At 39.6% G+C, this 21,083-nt stretch overlaps 2 protein-coding genes across 2 annotated transcripts; both read right to left on the bottom strand.

Annotated features, from left to right (window-relative positions):
* Positions 1–323: 323 nt before the first annotated feature.
* Positions 324–19,365, bottom strand: LOC111603532. Its single transcript, XM_023321165.2, is given in 7 exon segments — positions 324–1,692; positions 1,817–1,943; positions 2,421–2,683; positions 7,027–7,162; positions 8,128–8,330; positions 15,127–16,088; positions 18,992–19,365. Coding segments are annotated over 6 exon segments (1,134 nt in total). The 5' UTR covers positions 15,257–16,088; positions 18,992–19,365; the 3' UTR covers positions 324–1,417.
* On the bottom strand, positions 7,371–8,021 carry LOC111603533 (PH domain-containing protein YHR131C). Its single transcript, XM_023321166.2, has one exon. The coding sequence runs from the start codon at positions 7,935–7,937 to the stop codon at positions 7,446–7,448; it is 492 nt and encodes a 163-aa protein (XP_023176934.2). The 5' UTR covers positions 7,938–8,021; the 3' UTR covers positions 7,371–7,445.
* Positions 19,366–21,083: the final 1,718 nt, after the last annotated feature.

Raw genomic sequence — 21,083 nt, 5'->3', positions numbered from 1 at the left:
TCTGCCCCGCATAAGTCAAAATAAATGGGGCGCATTAAAAGCGACGTGTACAGCAGAAAAATAATAAAAAAAAGTTGGGCTGCGCATAGGGCAGGCGCATAGCCAGCAAATCCGACAAGTAAATATAATAACAATAAAATGAAGGCGAGATATTATGACAATGGCGGGCAGCAATAAAGCAGCAGCAAGGACACTCGCTGACAATGATAATTCCAGTTCCAGTGCCAGATCTAGTTTCAGTTGCAGCTATGCAAAAAGTATTGCCTACTTTTGAGGGCAATGCAGCAGTGACAAAAAGTGTTGCCTACTTTTCAGGGCAGTGGCATTCGAGTCCGATTTTCAATGCATTTTATTTTTAAAGACTTAATAACATTCATTATTACATAATAATTTACACAGCTAAACACTTGAGAGACTTAAGTTAATCAAGTTCTTAACACATATTTTGCTAAATTTCTTGCATATTTTGCCTTAGCCTAAACATTCAACAGTTTTGCATGCAGCAATCCGTGGATAATTTGCACAAGATATGCACATGTGTATTCCATATGTATGTGTGTGTGTGTATGTGAAACATTTAATATTACATTGAAGAAGAGAAAATAACTGTACAATATATGCCTACTATTCGAATAGCTTACGCTGTGGAAATGTACAGTTGCTCACCTCGCAGCTCTGCCTCCTGTTTACGCTGAACTTCAAATATTTTTAGGTATATTAAATCGCTTGAGCATTAATTTTACTCTGCGCTTATTAATCTGGACTAATTTACTCTTAGTTATTTTTCGCTCAATTTTATTATTGAAGATTTTACCTTCCTTAGCGATAGTTACAACAATTATGCATATTATTTATATTTTATTTTTTAGCGTTTGTTTTTCGTACACAAAAAGTGCTTTTGATTTGCTGTAAGCATCGAATATGAAGACTTTATTTGAAGTATATGCTTATGCTTTATATTCTCTGGTTTGCTTTAACAGATTGGCTTAGCCTATGCTTAGGTCTAGGCTTGTACGGCTTTGGCTAATTACGTACTCGCATGTAAATTTTTATTATTTTATAGAATTTTCTATTCGCTTTTTGTAACAACTTTGAGCAACTTCTCTTTCTGCCAGCATTAAAGGAACTAGGAACTGCTATAGCTAGTTCTCCTTCACCCTCTTAAGTTAGCATCCACACTTTCGAAATGTACGTATGTTTCTGTTTATCTGTCGGTTTTGTATGTACATTAGCTAAGCAGCTGCAAAATTTGATTTACCGCATGGCGGACGCGGCGTATACTTGATGTGTTTATTTTGTGTCTCGCTGTTTTCGGTTTTGTGCATTTACGTAGTTGAAATATTTACACAGATTTAATGAGTTTGGCCCTGGCAGCGTCGACCCGGGCTGTATAGGTGTCATACATCTTCGTTAATTGTTATCTGCACGGCGTGGATGCGCTTAATTGGACCAACAGGCGGCGGTCATGTTGGCAGCAGCTGCTCTTGTTACTGCTGCGGCACAAGCCGTCGGCGGCATTACACAGAAATGCTATTAAGACGGGCAACGCGTTCAGCGAAATGCGTGCAATGGATTTGAACGCTAATATCCTGGACCAGCCCAGCCAGGCGGACATGCTGGCTGCCGATGAGGCCGCAGCGGCGACCGAGGTGGCTGCCGCAGGACGTCGACTCTTCTTCAGCTGTTTCTCTGCTTTATAAGAGAAGAAGCGATAGAGATAGAGAGAGGGAGAAAGAGAGAGAGAGAGAGAAAGAAGTTGATGCACTGTTGACAACTGTTGCGCTGCGTATGATTGATGAGCCGTTCGGCTACTCACCTTCCAGTGATTTGTCCAGCTGACGTACCGTTTCCCTTGACTCTAGCACGGGTATGCGCTGATGCTTATCACTCTCGACGCTCTCTTCGTTGCTCTGCCAGTAGACCGACGAGATTTTGGCGACACACTGCAATGAGAGACGGGGGCGCTGCTATTTACTGACTCATGAAATCTCTGCCCGAACGAAATGTGTCTGAGCGTTGCCGGCACACACTAAAAGTTTTATGCTTTCATTAACTGTGGCACTCACACACACACACACATATACACGATGAGCTCTGATAAACCAAAAATGACCCGCAATATGCAAACGGCCACAGCAGAAGCGAGCTGGTCAGTAGTCGCCTCATAAAAGTCGTGCATGAAATTTTGTGGCCTTTACGACATACACTCACATACACACATAGCCACACAGCCACACAAACACACACATGTACACTCGCCCTCGCCCTGATAGTAATCAACATGCGCTGTCATGTAATGTTGCCGCAAATTGAATCAAAATGTTGGCGCCGCCGTTTGGCGCTGGCTATGGCCAATGTAATGTATCAATTTCGAGGCCGTAATCAGCTTAAAGCTCGATCCGGGGCCGGCCATAACTCACCTTCAACTTCATGTCGCCGTGCTTGAAATGTCATCCGCGCACACGAAACTCCAGGCCGAGGCGCGCCACCTCGAGACCCTCGCGTCCCACCATCAGCGGCTCGTACGGACGCAGCAGCGAACGGTTCGCGTGCATGCCGTTAATCAGCCAACTGAGATGGCAAACGGGCTTCGATGGCGCCGAAGTGCAATTGACGCGCACCACGTCGCCAATTTGGTATCGGGGCTGACCGCCAGTGATTTGTGGTCCATGCTTGGGTGTCACTGCAAATGGAAGATAAGTGCACAATGTGTTTTTGCTCGCATCGATTAGCCAATAATATGAGCCGCACTCGCGGCTAGCGTGGCTAAAGCCACTTGCGATATCTTTATTCTGTATTAAAGTCTTTAAGCAGCAGACGAAAATATAAATTGTATCTTAAATATATTGAAAATAATGATTTTTTTAATGGAAAATATTTATTTAAGTAAACCTTTTTCGTAGGCAGCTGCTGCCAGGTTTGTCGCATTGGCATCTTATTTGTCAATATAAGCGAGGCATATTATAAATAAATTATTTTAATCTCTATTTCTAGCTAGATAAAGTATAAGTAGAACGCATTTCGGATGCCTAAAAAGCATATTCGATTGCTTATAATATATAAATATATATAAATAAGGTTTCTTATTTTATATAAACACAGTTCAAACAGCTGAGACTAATTGTCAGCTAAGCTGTATATAAAAAAATATTTTATTTTAAATTTTATTTTGCTAATCAAACTTTAAGTCTCTACACAAATAATTTCCAAGTCCAAGTAAGAGTCATACAAAAATAAATTCCTATAAAACAAACATGCTTTAATATAATACGAAATTTCTGCACTTAATTGGAAGCTTTATAAAAACCAAGAGAAATTAAAAGACGGACTTGCAGCTTGGTGATAGCTTCCTAAGTATAGGCTTATATTTGAAGGACTTTACGCGATGACTGCCAAATTCTTTTTTTCCAACCTAGATAGCCATAAGATGATTCTATATGGAATGCCAAAATACAGCAAATACCTCAACAACAAAAACCTATTAACAACTTCAACAGCTGCTGAAATATGCAACTCAAATAGAATATCACTCTTCTTGGGCCAGCCACTGCCTTCACAATCAATAAGTAATTTAAGCCATATCAAGGCATAAAAGCAAGTATTTGGTTTATTGAATTGAAATTAAAGCACAGATTACACATTCGGCCACTTAAATATTTCAAGTTGCAACAATTGCCAAATAAATATGTTTTATTTTTGCATTTGCTGTTGTGCATTGTGTCGAACTCTGAGCTGGAAGCGCGCCAAGTGGGTCAGTCAACCACTGGGCAGCCAGCTGGCCAAACGATATAGTTTAAGTTGAAAGATAAATCGAGGGCGGGTGAGACACTCTCGAAATATAATCTTTCTGCAGCTTGTCTGTGGCATTTCTTAAAATTTTTTTACCTTGTCCTTTTGCAGTCGACATTGCGCTTCCGTTCGCCTTAATAACGACAATGATAATAATAATAATAATAATTCGGATTGCTCTTGTATTAATATTTGCCTCGCGCTACCGCCCACAGCGAAATTCTCATAATGAATGCAAGACCTTGTCCCACGCTAAAGAATAAAAATAAAATCAAATCAAATAAACTGAACAAAAAGCGAAAGCAAAAGAATATTTTGTGCATGTTTTGTATGTTCTCTCGGCTTCTGCATTGCTGTACTATTTTGTTGTTGTTTTTTTTTATTTATTTTTTGTTTCTATCTTCAGCTCCATTCAACTGCATAAATTATTATTTTCAGTCTTTTATGTGCGGCGACATTGATTGAGCTGTTGATTCTGTCTTTTATTATTATTTCGTTTTGCTTTGCTTTGTTCTTTTCGCTTTCTCCCACGAAAGATGGCAAACAACAAAAAAATAAAACCCTTTTCGTGCTGGCCATTTGTTTAGGTTGCTTCTTGCAATTGCTTCTAATTGTTTGACCATTTTTCGTTTATTGTTCGAGGTGCCTGAACAATGTTCGAATGCGAAACCAGTTGCTCGAGCCTTTGTTTGCTAATCCTCGGCAAAATTCGGCAGCTTAAATTGACAATGGAAAAACTCTGCGTCCCAAGAAAGATATATCAATTTGTCAGCGGAGGCACTCGAACACATTGGAGCTCCGGTCTGGTTATTCGGCCTGCAGCTTATGATAATCTAATTAACTGTGCAATGTTAGTTTTGCTCAGTCGACGATATTTTCCGCTTCTGTTTTCAATTTCCGCGCCTGCACTTCAATTATACGAGCAGAAGCTATCGTCGCAGCCATCTGAGCCCCCTAACTGGGTTAACTGTATTTCGCCTCGTCATTTAGCTCTGCGCCAGTAATCACATTCAATTATTTCAGGCACAACGTGCACACACACACACACACACACACGTAAGCCTTCATATACTGCCGCATTAATTTCAATATTCCGGCAATTTAAATCATTTGATATTTTTTTCTCTCCTCGTTTTTTAGGCTTCTGCCATTAACAGGTGATTCATTAACTTTATAGATCTGCAGCACTCGCAACGTAGCTGATTTAATCCGCTTAGACTTGAGCCGGGGCGCGTGGGCAGATTGCGATTGAGATCGCTAGGCAAACATTAAAGTCAAGTAATAATGTAATTCCCCCAGCAGAGCGGAAGCGTGCAGCTCTGATTGCCATATACCCCTTACATATACACACATTTATATGGAGCCAGTTAGTTAGTTAGTTGGGCTAATTATGCGATACACACAGTTTGATAGCTCTCTCCCACCTTGCGGAAATGAATACAAAATTGCCTGGGGACCAACAATTGAGGCCCAATGCCGATGTCAATCATAATCATAATGATGTTGCCAACGCTCTCCCTTGCCCTGTCTCTGACGCCCACGCTCTGCTAAGTATATATTCAACTAAATGAATATTTGGAATGCGCACCATGTAAACATTTGCCTACAACTTGGCTGGCGAGTGAGGAAACACAAGTATTTTATACGCTGATAGCGATTTATTTTTACTTTTATTTGAATATGAATTGAGCCGTCCACAGCTAGCAAGTGTCTATTTCAGTAAGTACATTATGAATGTTATATTAAAGTCGAGCTTATTTTGGACTGCTTTTTCACTTAACTCAGAAATTAAGATTTATCGATAAATACATGCAGCGGAAGCTTACACGCCAATCGCACTACTCTCAAGAAACTTTCTCTTACTTTACTCTATAAAACAAGTATTAAGTGAAATCTAAGCTGCTTTCTCAATAATCGATATATATCGATTTCTATATCATGAATGATATATTCATAAATATTTAATATTTCTAAGTTGGACATTTCATGCTGCATAAAATTAGTTTATTGTCAGTTTTTAAGTTCTTATATATCAGTAATCGATAAATATCGATTTTTTAAGTTCGACATATTCTAAAATATATGTGTAGTAGTGCAAGCTCAGCTCATTTAACATTTTTTATATGATATTTTATAGTCATAGTGGAACTCTAGTGGAACTCCTTCCATGCTATGTTATTCATTAGCCCAAAATCGATATCGATTAATCTAGTAATAATAACGATTGTTATGAATGTTATGCATACAAACTGTATATAAGCTAAGCTATACGCACTTCAGTCTCTCTTTTATATTCAGTTCTTAAGGCTTTTCTCAACAAACGATAAATATCGATTTCTCTAACAGAACACACTAATCGTAAAGAGTTAAGAGCTAAGCTAATATAAGCTGCGCCTAGGATATCTCTCAGTCGTTCCACTCATTGCTAGCACACTCTACTCTTACTTGCACGTCTGTCTGTGTGTTAAGCATCAAGTTTGCAATAACTGCAGCCCAGTTTTGAAAAGGCTGGCAAATGCGAAAGTAGCGAGTAGCGAAAAGCAACTGGGATTTATTCACGACGCTGTTGCTGCTGGCATTTCGACGGCCGTTGCGGCTGTTATTAAACACGTTTATTCTAAGTTTTCCCCAAAGCACTTTTTCATATTGCGTTCTGCCATATTTTGCGCCATGTTTTGTTGGATTGCGCAAAAATTTCAAATTAAGTTGCAGCACAGCCAGTCAAATGCCCCCGCTCGTCCGACCCCCATTCGGAGCCCAGCCATAGTTGGATCCAGGTCTGGAGCTGTAAGTGAGCAGCTGAATTGCATCACGTACATGGGCAATTTGCCAACAGAATAATACAAAATACACACACGCACACACAGACTTTCAGACGTGTGTATAGTGTGTGTGTGTGTGTGTGTGAAGGTTGTTGAACGCTGCCCAACTGCCCAAGTGGCTGGCTGCGTAGCCTTGCCTGCTGGGTTATCTTTTCCCTCTGCTTTCTTTTTTTTGGCACAGGTTTCATGCTTGAGAATTTGTAAATCGCAGCGAGAAACAATGCCAAAGCATAAACTATATAAATGCGAAATATTTTATACATATATATGAGCTGAGTCTGTGTGTGTTTTGTTTGTTTGTTTGCTCGAGTTCCACTGAAAGAAACAGATTACTTTTCATCGCTTTGCCCATGCTGAGCAATTAATCTTGCTCTATATCTGGTCCTCTCTCTCGTGCCCTCTCTTTTGCACTTACCCACAACAATCATGTCCTCGTGACCGGAAACTGTCTGGAACGAAGGCGCCTCGCCGGACACTTCGCACCGATAGCGACCCGTCGACTGTAGGCTGACCGAGCGCAGGACAACGGCAATGTCCGTCGAGTTTTGCAACTGCAAAAGCAAAAACACAAACAGTTGCAAAATAAACGAATATGTTAAAAGTAAAAGTAAAGAGTGGCTACAGAAAATATTGCGCTTGTCTGGGTTATAGAAAGCGACATTTCAAGCTTGGCTATAAAAAAGATGCTGCAGCAATACAAAAGGACAAAGGTCTGTTAATGCTTAACATAATTTATATAATTTAAATGACAATTTTGAAACTCTATACACCATCTAACATTAACTCAGCGACTACCGCCATCAGTTAAACAACAATTTCTCTTTGACATCAAGCTCATTGGATGCGATCTTGTAAGTTAAATAGCGTCAGAGGATCGGCTTTAAGCTTGTTATCGACGCCTTCGACGTCGTCATTATCGAGCTCATCATCCTCATCATCGTCGTCATCGTCGTCATCGTCATCGTCGTCGTCATCGTCGTCAGCATCATCGTCGTCGTCGTCGTCATCGTCGTCGTCGTCGTCATCATCATCCAAGGCAGCATTCATTTCGGCCAATTCAGTCAGCTCCATATCGCTAACTGGCAGCGCACTGTTCAGGGCCGTGGTATCAAAGCTCTCCATGGCTGCGTGTAGCTTCCTCTGACTCTCCAGGTGCATGATGCTCTGCTCTTTTTCGATCTTGCCCAGACGCAGGCCCGCTTCAATTGGATTGCTAATGGGCTGACGCACCATCTGGGCAATCATCTCAACCGCATCTTCGTGGCTGAGCGGCGGAACACACTCCTCCAGTGTCTGCAGCAGTTTCGACTTATTCTTGGAGTACATTAAAACCGAGTTGAGTTTCCGAAAATGTTCACGAACGAATATTTTTCCTGCCAGTTGAATACTGCTCAACGGGCTACTCGTAATTGACTTTGACAACGCTTTGCAAGGGAAAGATAGAGAATAAAAGCAAGCGCCTACTCGATGGAATTCGTATCGAATCAGATTAGTTAACATTGAAGGACAGACTCACCTCCACATCGACACCGGGCAGCGGAAAGACCTGTCCAGGCGGCATGTCACGTGGCACATAGCGATAGAACTCGAAGCCATCCTTGTACCACTTCACCGAGTACAGCGATTCGCCATCCAAGTCGAAATTGCAGCCCAGCACTGCGTCTTCATGTCGCATAATGTGCTTCGGTATACGAATCTCAGTCATTGTCAGACTCTCCACTAAAAAGAGACAGAGAGATAGATAAAGAGTTGTTTAAAGCGAGAGACTGCTCGATTAACCAGGCGTTGTTACTTTAAAGCCCCTTTAACAGACATTAAGACAAAGGCGTTGCAGCTCTCGGACTGTGCTCCGATCAATGCCAGCACCATAAATAACTCGCAGCAAGTGCATAAAAGTCAAGGAAATCGAAAGAAATTCGCTAGTCGGCCCGAAGACAATGCGCTTTTGTTTAGCCCCAGCACAATGCGAGCTACCCAAAGAATGAAAGCGGCCAACTTGAAGACGTGCAAAACGTGCCCTGGCTATGGCATACAGTTGAACAGGATTGTGCTTGGCGGAGGGCCACGGGGCTGCCAAGAAGTTGTGTGCGAGACAACGAAACGTAACGAAACGAAAAGTTGCCGACTTTTAAACGTACACAAAAGGCCTGCATAGGTAGACTTAGACAATTTGGGTCAAAGTTATGGCACGAAAATCAAGATATGAAATTAATATTGCACCAAAATGAATGCTGCACGAAGGCTGAGCGAGAAACGCAGCTCCTATAAAATGTGGAAAGCCTCTAGACACTGCAGAGCAGTCTAAGGTTTCTGCTTTATATATAAGAGAGATTGCAGTTGCTGTATTTTCAGAAAAGCTTTTACGAAAATGACTTCATTTTACACTTTTTGATCCTATTCCAAATTGAACTCCCAGCTCGCTCACTCATTTACCGAACTAGACAGCGAGTCAGCGCTGACAACTAGCCTGAAGATGACGTCATTTGGGAATCAGTGCGACTGAAGTAAGCCACAAATAAAGGGCAATTGAACTTCGGGGATTCAGCCTGAATTCCGTATGCGCCATATTTATAGAATGCGCTTTGAGGAGAGCGCTCTATAAATATTACATAATGCGGTGCGTTGGCATTTAGCTAAAAATAACTGCACATACACACAGAGCGAGAGATTTTCATTAAGCGCCAGGAAGCGGCGGCATTAAAGACATTTGACTTTTTGTGCTGTTTTGTGTTGTGTCAAAATAAAGCAGCCAAAGCAGCAGCCGGCAGCAGCCATTCGCCTTTGGCGGCAAAACAAACGAGTACAAAAGCTAAGCGAGTCGCACAATGCACAAAGGCAAACAGCGCGGCCATTAAAGCGCCGACGACGCCGGTGGCTGAGGCAGCTGAGCGCCAGAGTCAGGCTTCCAAGTGAAGCTAAAGCTAGGAAGCGGCTGCAGTGCCAACTGTGGGCTGGCCTTTGAATGCCGCTTCCGTTTGGCGGCGTCGGCGGCGGCATCGCCGTCGTTTGCTTGTGTATATGTATGTGTGTGAGGGACACTTTGAGCCAAGTATTTATGACATAAGTATGATTTAGTATTATGCACTCTCAACTACCAACTTTCGAACAAAGTGCGTTGCGTGAGGCGCACTTTGTTGAGCTCGTTTATGGGCGAAAGACATTTTTTAGAGCATTTTCTTGGCCATTTCTTAGAGTTTTTATTGTCTAATGCAATTGCTCTTCAAATAAACCCAAGTTTTATACACATTTTCTAGCATTTGCTGTGCTGGATGGTAGAAACAAATTTTTTTTCTATATATATCCAGCCTTGAACTGTTGCTACTTTTAGACACATAAAAACTAATCAGAAATTTGAGTTATTGTTTCACCCAAAATAAATACAATTAAATTTTGATGTCATTTTTTATTAAAAACGTAAAGAACAGAAATAGCTGTGGAAGCCAAGCGAAACAAAGAAATTTCAAAGGGCGCACAAAAGTATGCTACACTTTTTACAACTCGTCGCAGTTGCTTTGCTGGTGAGTTACTGCGGTGTATTTATAAGTTATTTTTTAAATGTTATTATCTAGAGCAATCGTTGCTTAATTTTAACAGAGCATAGTATATAATTCATAAGAATTTATCTTGTTTTATATACATTTTTCCGTTGTCTGTGCCTGCTTCTGCTCAGTTCAATATTAGTTTCTTCAATGAAGATTTCCTATAGCGCTCTAAAGTAGGCAACATTTTTTATTAAATCTTTTTGCAACTTTTTTTTGCTACTTTAAGGCAACTTAATCTATGCTGAAATTGATGAAATATATTTTTAATGCTTTGGGTAAGAAAGAGTTATTGGGTGGAACAATCACAAAGCAAAGTTGAAAGTTGAAAGTTCAGAGTTCAAAGGATATTTGATAGCTTTTAAGTGAAGGCACGGTCTAGTGGGTATTGAGGATATTGATGTCTGTTTCTTCACCTAACCACCTATGTGGGAGTACCTGCACCGAGACATAATGCCTACCCAATCTGCTTGGGTGACAACTTGTCACTCGAGACCTTTTTGATCATCTCTTGGAGTCTGACTCGTACGCTGCCACGGGTACTACGAGCCCTGCCGCTTAAGCCATTCAACACTTTTCAATTTCTATTATTAAATGTAGTCAATACTCAATGTTAAGTTTCACTATCTGCTCAATCTTCAAAAATTGATGCAACAATTTCTAATTGAGCAATTTATGTACGTTTCCCTTACGCTTCCCCTTCTCGACTCCAATTAAGTGTTGTACAAATGTTTTATCACTTTAACATTTACTTTTCTGTTGTCACTTTTGATTCAAAAGTAAATTTGATAAGTGTCAGGCAAGGCAGTCGTGATGACAAGCTTTCTTTCGGCTGCTGCCGTTCAGGGTCAACCCGACTAATTATTAAGACAGCAACAGACGAGCAACACTGTGCAACATGGAAAGTTTTTGTCATCAAATGCGGTGCTTAATTAAGAGCTGCCGTAGCCGTAGTCGGGTTTGGTGGGAGGGGAGATGGATTATTCACCGGAAAAGTTTTCCATTTGATGTCGTGTAAATGCCAGAGTTACGATCTAATCACCACTACCTGAAGTTGCGGAACAAGTTTCGTGCTTAATTATTGTTGATTTTTAAATGATTAAATTTACAGCCCGCAGGCAAATGTCAGACGCAGGCAAAGTCAAATAAATTCAAGTTAGCTGCACGACTCCAACGATTCTGCAACGATGATATCAACGTGAATGTGAGCGTGGCAAGTGTCAAACGCAGCAGTCAGCGATACGCTAACAGTTATTTGTTTTGAATATTAAACCGAATATTTTAGCATACTTTGAGCGACTAGAGAAAACAATCCAAGTCACGCTTTAAGTTTTCGAATGCCAAATTGAATCAACCTTGAGGTCAAAGTTTCAACTAATTGGCAATATATTTGCATAGCTGTGATGGCTTCAAATATGAATATAGAATTTATGATAAACTCGAGAGCCATAAACGTAATGCAGCTGAGATGATAATTTAGATTGATTTGGTGGTTGGATCCGTTGGACCGGATGCAAAGCCTTGAGCAAATAGATATATATATATACGTTTCGGAACGCCTGCAGCATCAATACGCATCAATTTAGACCCCTGGCAGGCGTTCGGGTGCCGGCCGAGGCAGACGCCTGAAACGTGCTTAATCTGCAATCAGAGGCGGAAGTTTGTCTCAGTCTCCAGCGTCGGCTAGAACAACAAAAACGAGGACAAGCTGTCCATTGTCTATGTTTGAGTCTCTCTCTCTCTCTCTCTCTCTCTCTGTGCGTGTGTGTTTATCTCTCTGTCAGGCTCGTTTTCTTTGACGATGAGTGCGTTCTGTTGTGTCCCATGCCCGTTCCTGTTGTTGTTGTTGTTGTTATTGCAGTTGTTGCTGTAAATGGAGCACGTTCCTCGCTGCTTTGCTGCATTGCAGGCGCACTTGCATTTGCATATTTGCCGGCTGACGGCGCCAGCCGTCGAGGAAACTTTGTCATCGATTTGCAGGCAGCTTATGAAAATGGCCAAAGCCAGCAACTTAAACGCAGCAACACAAAACCAGCATAAAAAAAAAATGAAAAACTAACAATGCAGCGCAGTTATGTTTGTCATTTTTTGCATGAACAGGACAATTGCTCTGGGCGGTAAGGCAAAAACGAGGGACTCAGTTGCCAGACCTGTATTTTCAGCCTAAGCGAATGATTGAACAACACATTCTGTTTGTCTATTCCCTCGGCACGTTAATTGATAGAGTGTCCAGCTAAGCGGGCATAATTAATATGAATTATTATGGCAAAACCCAAGAGGCTCATGCGAAATGGGCTAGAAAATAAATCAAAGCAGCTGTAACAATGAACTGAATTGATCATTGTCAAATGACCTGACGGCCAAATACAACAGAACCTATTTTCTTTAATTAGTGTATCAATTAAAGCATGCACACACACACACACGCCTTGTCATGGAAGAGCCGTAATAATATAATTAAAATTCATATCGACTTTTGAATTGGCTGTGGGCAAAAACACCGCCAGTTCCATTCTATAGCATAAACAAGCCAAACGAAATCGATTAATTCAATTAAATTGAAAACATCAATTTTACGTTTTATGATTAATTACACGTCCAGCTGCAGACATCGGACACCTGACACACGTCTGTGGCAAAGTTTAAATTATTATTGTTGTTTGCTTTCGGGCGTTAATTAGCTGAAGCCGACGCAAAACTTATTGCGTTTACGAGTTGAGCACAGTTCAGTTCGTCATATGAACGCAATTAATTTGCCTAAATTCTTGTAATTGATTAAGCTAATTTATCAAAATACTTGCTAACAGTCTGTCGCATATTTCAATCGAATTTGCTTTAATAGAGTTCTGCGTGTCCTTTGGCATTAGTTTCATGTGCTGCCAATAAAAATGTGTTTCCTTTAGCAGAGTTGCCTCTCGCTTTGCTGCCAGCCAGCCACGTTTGCCTAATTCTATTATTCTTGCTCACTTCTCTGCACGCCGGACTCGCTGGACATGCGTACGTGACCCCGTAATAACTGTAAGTAAGATTTGTATCTATAATTCAGTGAACGCGCTTTCCGACGCAATTAAGTCGCCCAGTCGCCGCAGTTGTAGTCATTTTCATTCCCATTTACTTTTCGCTCTGTCTAGACGAGTTTCTATTTGTCAGTTGGAAAAAACATACGTTTCGAGTGCGTTGCCAAACATTTGCTTTGACAACTGCAAGGCAAAGGCAGCACAAACAAAAAAAGAAAATATTAATATTGCGGGCAAAAAGTTGCGCAGTTTTATTTATTTAATTAAATGCCGCGGCGGAAAAACTTTTGCCAAACTGCTCGAAAAACTAACAAGCCAGGCCAAGCAATACAGTTAATTAAGTGTTTCACGAAAAAAAACATATATATATATATATACGAAATGAGGGGCTGGCTGTTAGAGCAAAGGCAAGCCATTAAGCCTTAAAGCGCATAGTTCGCATTGCGTATACGTCACGTCGAACGTAGTGGGAAAGCCAAGCTTCAGCTCTATTTATATTGAAATGAAAAAAGAATAACACTTAAAATTTTGCTTATTTTTGGCATTGTTTATATGTTGCGTATGACAGATTTGAGCTAACATAATTTATTTAAACATTTAAAATATATAAATTAAATAAAAGTATCGTAACTTATTTTCTTTTCATACGTAATCAATTGATACTTCAGGTATGATGCTTTTAAAGTGCATTAAATTGCATTTAAGAGTATTGCTTATGTTATTAACATTACGCATACGTTCCATACGCCAGCTCTCAGCTGTTATTATTATTATTATTATTATATATATTATTATTATTATATTTTTAAATAGTTTTAATTTTTTTTAATAATTTAAATTTAATTTTAAGTATTTATGATATATGCAGATATGGAATACAGCTGAGCTGAAGTTATCTCTGCACAACACAGGCCACAGATGTGTCAAATGTGCTGAGTAGAATTCAACTTATCCCTTATCTGAGACATAATAAACATGCAATCAACAACATATCAGTTGTCACCTTAACATACTAGTCAGATCACTGCGTCAGAGCAGAAGACGTCAAAGTTTCAAGGGAATACACCCATCTCACTTGATTCGATTCATACCCAGTACTAAAATAACGCCTCTCCCCAGCCTAAATCCTCGTCTACACAAACAAACAAATCTAGTTACAGATCTTATTATTTAATACAAAGCATTCACAAATGAAAATGATAAATAAAGCTTAATATAAAGAAGCTAAATACTGCTGCTATATTTCTTCTATATTTAGCTGATTGCACTCACTGTAAAACATTGCATTGCGTATACGTCACGTGCGCCACAAGGCTTTAATATAAATGCTTATTAAAATGTTTAGCTTTTAAGACTGCATATTTTAGTTACTCTGCCTTCGTTTTCTCAATAAGATGCGCCGTCGGAAGTTCACTCAGTTTCAATAGCAATCGAATCGCGTGGCTTTATGGCACAGTTGGCAGTTAATTTTGTTTATATTTTCAAGTAGTTTGATGAACTTAATTAAAAATAAGTAAGGCAAAGTTCAGATTAATGCGTCAAGTCGGTCGCCGTAACGAACGAAGGTCCTGAAGAGGGTTAAAACATGCCACAAAGTTTATCGTTTGCCAATGTCTGCCGAGATTTGCGCAGGATTCGAAGAATCGCTGCGGCGCTGACTCTGTCAACTGTCAAAGTTGCTTGGCAGAGTGCAGAGCGAAGGCCTTAAATCGATTAAGTGCTCGTAAGTAAAGTATCAGCATGCGGCGGCAGCATATGCTCTTAGAGGCCGTCAAATTGTGGTCGGGCACAAACTAATATTGTTGGCCAAAATCTTGCCACGTCCACCCACACTGGCCCAATGGGCGTGGCGACAAAAACGGCAAAACTTCTTGGCCAATTTTTGTTGGCGTTGCCGTTGCCGTTCGCCAAAGTTGCTAATAAATTAAATAAACATTCAACACCCCCTCGACTACTCACCAGCCGGGCTGAGCAGCGCTGCGAGCGCCACTACGAGCAGCAGGCCACACGATGTGTGGGCGGCGGAGCAGCAGCCGGCGCTCAGTTGCAGGCACCGGCCACGTCGTCGTCTATTCAAAGTTGCACCCATTTTGTTGCATTAATGTGTTCCGTTCGCCGCTCTCTCTCCCCGCTCTCCTTCTCTCACGCTTTCTTTCCTTTCCTTTGGCTGTGTACTTATTTTGGTTTCTCTTCTTTTGGTGGCTGTTTGTAACACTTTTGGGTAAGTTTTTCTTTCGTCGGTTGTTGCTTGACGCTGGCGCTGGCGTTGGCGCTGGTAAAACTTTAATTTTTCAATTTGTTGCGAAATTTTTTCGGTTATTTTTCTTTTGCCACAATTTGGGGCACGCAGCAAGCGTGTTTCTTTTTCCTCTTCTTTGACTGCTTTTACTGCTGTTTGCTTTGCGTTTTAGTTTTGCTGTCGCTGTCGTCGTTGTTGTTGTTGCTGTTCTTGTTGTTGTTGTTGTTGTCTCATTTGCGCATTGCAATAAATTTCCCTTGACCGCCAACGAGGGAACGCGTCACCCAGCCAGGATCCAATGTCCTGCACCTCCTTCTGCCCTTCTCCACTGCCTCTTTGCTTCCTTTTGGCCTGCGTTTTGTCGTTTGCTATTTATTTTTATTTTCCACGCAGCTCCTTGCTATTTGCTCTTCTTATTATGCGCTCTATGCACACACTCACACGCATACACCTTCCCAGTTACAGTCACAGTTACATTAACATGCGTCGCTCTAGTGTTTGTTCAGCAATTTGTATTTCTGTCTGTTATTTGCCCGCGTTTGTCTTTGCTTCCTTTTCCATTACAGTTTACTCTGTTGTCGTTTCTAATGCGTGTGGTTAAATTAATTGAAGCATCGCCAAAAAATTACAATTTCCACAGTTTCAGTTCCAGGAAATTCGCCTCTTTTCAATGCCAGCTAAGCTGCAAGGAAACAGAGTTTGGAGACATTTCATAATTTCTGTTTAATTTTGGCATTAAGATTAAAGAAAAAGGCTTAATATATGTTAGGCATCTGTGTCTTAATGGCTTTGAGATATAAAATAAACAAATTTCAGAAATATTTGAATAGTCAATCAAACAGGAATTAAGCTATGTGTAGCTGCTGATTTAGGCAAAGTAAAGATGACATTGATAAATCCATATATCTTGTAGAGAAGCTCATCAAATTCTGCTGTCAGCAGTTAAAGTCTATGACACATACAGCTAAAGAGATCAAGCTGCATTCTGTCTTATTTAACTTTACATTTATTATAAATATACTTATACTAAAATTTCATAGCAAAACAATAATTTTGTTCTTCTAATTTATCGCGCACTTCGTTCCCTTTTATGATTTTTATATTAAAGAAGCTCATTTTTGATTGTCGATTTTAGAGTGAGGAAAGAACAGAAGGCTTTGCCGAAACCGAATTACAGCCACAAAAGATGACCAGAGTCAAGTGCAGAGTCCTCCTGGTGAGTCATTGGTCTACATGTCTTCAACAACAATGAAAGTCATGATTGAAAAAATTGGTGTTTCAGTATACGGCTTGTACGCGCCATCCCTGGTAGTAACATGGCCAAAATCATATTTACACACTAATGTCATCCGCTGTTTAAGCTAATACAACCTCTTTGGTTAATACTGAAAATATGTTTTATGATATTTTTTTTTATGACTTAAGCTTGTGTAAATCTAAATTAAAACACGTATAGTTCTTATATAAGAAGCATCTTAAATAATAATAGATAGCTTAACGAATTCACATCGATTCCCAAATGAAAATATTCAAATGCCGAGTCTACTAAGAGTATTGCTACCTGTAATTTGATACCCAATAAGAGTCTATCAATTGATTGTTGAATTCAATTAATATCACCCACCACACAACTCATTCGGTGGCACTTAATATATTTTGCGGCTGAGCAACCTTTGCTTGGCTGGCGACTAATGCGAAATGCTATGATATAAACTCAATTAAGCTGCTCAAGAGCCGAATGACAGGCAAACACACAGAAATAAGTGCATGAATTAATCATATTTGTTGGCAAATCTCAAAATCTGGAAGTCTCAAAAGCGAAATATGACAAGAACATTTGCTGGGCATTTGTTTTGTTTGCGTCTGCTCGGTTGAAATTTAATTTACATAAAATCAATTAAACAAACATAAGAAATCGCACACACAACCAGACGCCTACACAGTGGCAGAGGCTGAATAAACTTTTCAAATGAAATCATGTTATGTAATTAGAGGCCATGAATAATTTTAGCACCTTGTTGTCAGCTATTTAAGCCAAGATTCACGCACATGCCAGCCAATGGAGTGGCTTATGCAAAATAGTTGCTGTTGTACCACGGTGCGTATACTCAACAGAGCATTGCACAGCTTGGCATGGTGTATATAAGCAAGTAACATGGCATACCTCGAGCCATTTGCATAGTCAAGTTCTGTTTTTCTCAGCCTTTTGCATAATTAATTATGTGGCTAGAATGGCGACGCTTTGTTAAATATGCAAATAGTCGAAGCACAGCGAGAGCACCAAGAATGCGACGCAAGACGAAGGACACACAGCCGCACAGAGGTCACTCACATGCTGTAGCTGCTGCTGCTACTGCCTTGGCTACACAACTTAATTAAATTGAATTACCCATACGCCACGTGGATCACAGCTCACATTTTAAATTTCGCTTAAAGTTATTTGAACGAAACAGACGCAGGCAGCTATGTGTCGATTGTGTTCAATGGCATGCAGCAAACACACACACACACACACACACACTCACGCAGTTTAAACGCGTGCTGCTATGTAGGCCAAGCTTGGCTGTGTGCTCACTAAAGAAATGAGCGCTCGAGTGACTAAATGACTGTCTGACTGAGTGACAAACCTACTGACTGACTGGCTGCCTGAGCCAGGCCATTTATTTTTGCCAGCCTAAGTGTGTGTGCGTGTGCTTGTGTGTGTGGCCATGGCCAATGCTGTCCCTTTGGCAGGCTTTTAAGCCAGCTATTGCTTTAAAATGTAAGCTTTAGCTGCTACATAAAAGAAATGCTTAGCATTTAAATACAAATAACTAACACTTTTTGCTGCTGCTAAATAAGGATATAAAATGTATTTAAATATTGACCATTTTCAGCTGAATTTTGAGTAAGCAAAAGGATATTTATTTAAATTTATGCAATATTTTTTTTAGAAAGTTTTTCCGTTCAAACTTTAAGCACAGTTGCGCGGCTCTACAATTTATTTTATAATATTTTTCTATCAAAGAAAAAGCATTTTTATGCTTCATATTTCTGCAAATAAATACATAAATATATATTAAATAAACAAAAAATATATATATATAAGCAAACACATTTTCATCAAATTTCTTTAGCTACAATTTTCACTAAATTCCAGTTAAAAAATATATTTTAAAAATATAAAATAAATTTCAAAATCTCTTCAACATTAAAATTCACAATTTTTGTCTTATTTATATATTTAAATAATTTAAAATTCTATCAAAAGTTTTAACTTCTACATCAACTCAAATTTTTCGTTCATTTACTTTAGGTATCATTAAATATTTTTTTAGAATTATATTTAATTTGGTCATAAATGGCCTCAATTTGAGGCTAGATAAATGGGCAGTGTTTTGGCCGTTTTATAGCTAGAATTTCATAATTATTGTAATTTATGTTTGACACCTGAGGCGCGCTCGCAACACACAAAAGTTCAACAGAAATTTGTAACGCAAAACGAAAAAAAAAAACAAAATAAAAATGGTGCAGAGCATCCTGCCCAGCCGAGTGCCCCCTCAAGGGAAATATGGCTTAAGTTGTGCGACTCACTCTAATACTCACTTGCGGAGGCTTTGTTGCGGCTGCTGCTGCTTCTGCTGCTGTTGCGTCTTATTATGCTTTGTGGCCAGGAAGTCGACGATGTTGGCAATGAAAAGGCAGCTTTGCCCCTGAGCTGCTGCCGGCAATTGGCATATTTTTTTGTTTGTTTCGGCTTATTGAGTAGTTGCTGCTGGCAGGAGGTGAGGACTGTTGGCTGTTGGCCTTGTCTGCCACGTTAGAGTTGACGCGAAGTGTTTCGAGCGCTGGCCACGTGCGTTTAGAATAATAACAAATTATAAGTTGTCACGCACGTAACGGTACTTTCATTCATAATTTATGCATTTTAATTTGTCAAACGACGAGCCACCAACACGTGAATGCGAATGTTTTTTACTTTTTCGTCTACTTTTAATGCAGTGCTTCACTCATAGAGTTCTTATTACGTGTTTCAGTTAGCAGTTGTTGTTGTTGCTTTAGTTTTTGTTTTGTTTCTGCCTCGTCATATGCACACACACCTAATTTAGCCTTTTCACTGCTAATTCACACACGCACACCCGCACATACACACACACACGCAGTCATGCTGAGACACTAAGAATCGTAGTCGTAGTCGTTGTCGTCGCAGTCGTCGCTTCTTCTGTCGGTATTCGCAGCGCTTGTCGTCGTCTCAACCACACAGCACCAATAACCGACCAAGACTAAAAGCTTTGCTCTCCTCATTACCTGGTTTTCCACTTGGGTCGCACGCACGACTTCCAGCCGAACGGATGTGAGGCTAAGAAAAGCCGAGCCAACTTGCCCAAAAACTACATACATATATATATATATGTGTGTGTGTATATATGTATGTGTGCGCTCGCATCCAAAACTCTGTTTCGCGTTGTCTGAGGTTGCGAAGGCGCACAAAGCGAGACAGCTGCAGAGCGAGATGGCGTTGGCTAAGCAGAGAGCGCGTTCAATTGAGCGAATACGCACGAAGCAAAGGTCGTTTAAGCTGAGTGTGGGTGCTCGGCTGGTGTCTGTCTGTGTGTGCGTGTGTCGACTGTGTTCTACTGCTGCTCTCCTATGTTTCAATTCCATTTCGTTGCATAGCTTTTAACAGCTCTTTGGCTGTTAGAGTTTGAAAAATAATGGGAAATTATATACGGCGCTGGTTTAAATATTCAAATAAAGTTAGTGAAGAAAGTATAAAATGATATTTTTTATAATAAATATATATATATATGAATGAGCTTGAGCAGAGTAACCTTAAATTGAATTTAACATAATTCTTAAAGCTGTCAAACACAACAAGCTAAATGAACCCTGATTTAGTTTGATTGATCATTTTTAAATATTTATTAATGTTTTAAATATTAAAAATAAATATGAAATTTTGATTTCTGCTGCTTTTTGCATTAATTAATTAAATCAACCTTAATTGAAAGTTTTAACATTTTATTATTCATATGAATGAACTTGCAGCCAGGCAGCGCTGTTAAATTTCTTATCAAATTATTAATTCCATTCCTCAAACTTATAAAAACAATTGACCTACTCAAATAAACTTTTCATGACAGATGTATTTTAATGTATTTGTCTAACTGGTCAACAACATTCTGGGACTAAGCACCATTGGATTATATTCTTTAGAAATAATGTCACTTTGTCTACGACTGCCGAAAATGCAGCAACAATTTTTTGGATTTAGATGGCCAAAATTTTATTAAATCATTACTGTCAAAAGCATTTCTATGTAAGGAATCTCATTTTATTTATATTAAGTATGCAATTTTTTAATATATTATGATTTAGACTTTCGTAACAGAACTGTAAAAATTAGTAAAAATAATTAATACAAATGTTCCTAAGCTGTTATTTATAGTTAGATTAGTTGAATGCGTTGGTAACTTTGTTAGTGAAATGATAATTATGGTGATTGATTATTTATAGAGAAGTGGACTAAGAGTCCTCACGCTTTCTAGTATTGCGGAGGAGTTATGCTCGCTTTGTTGACAACTATTTTTATATGATGGCAAATTGCTGCAGCATATGAAGTAGCTGATAAATATATATAAAGCAGCTCGAAATACTCCTACTGAGTATGTGAAGTCTTTAAATCGATCAATTCGAT

This window comes from Drosophila hydei, unplaced genomic scaffold (genome assembly GCF_003285905.1).
Source record: "Drosophila hydei strain 15085-1641.00,03,60 unplaced genomic scaffold, DhydRS2 tig00000172-arrow-pilon, whole genome shotgun sequence".
Classification (NCBI taxonomy): Eukaryota; Metazoa; Arthropoda; class Insecta; order Diptera; family Drosophilidae; genus Drosophila; species Drosophila hydei.
The sequence above is the reverse complement of the archived record's forward strand: the minus strand, read 5'-3'. Positions and strand labels throughout refer to the sequence as shown.

Excerpts from the sequence above, each read along its gene's own strand:
- LOC111603533 (XM_023321166.2), bottom strand. The coding sequence starts at position 7,937 with ATGTACTCCAAGAATAAGTCGAAACTGCTGCAGACACTGGAGGAGTGT.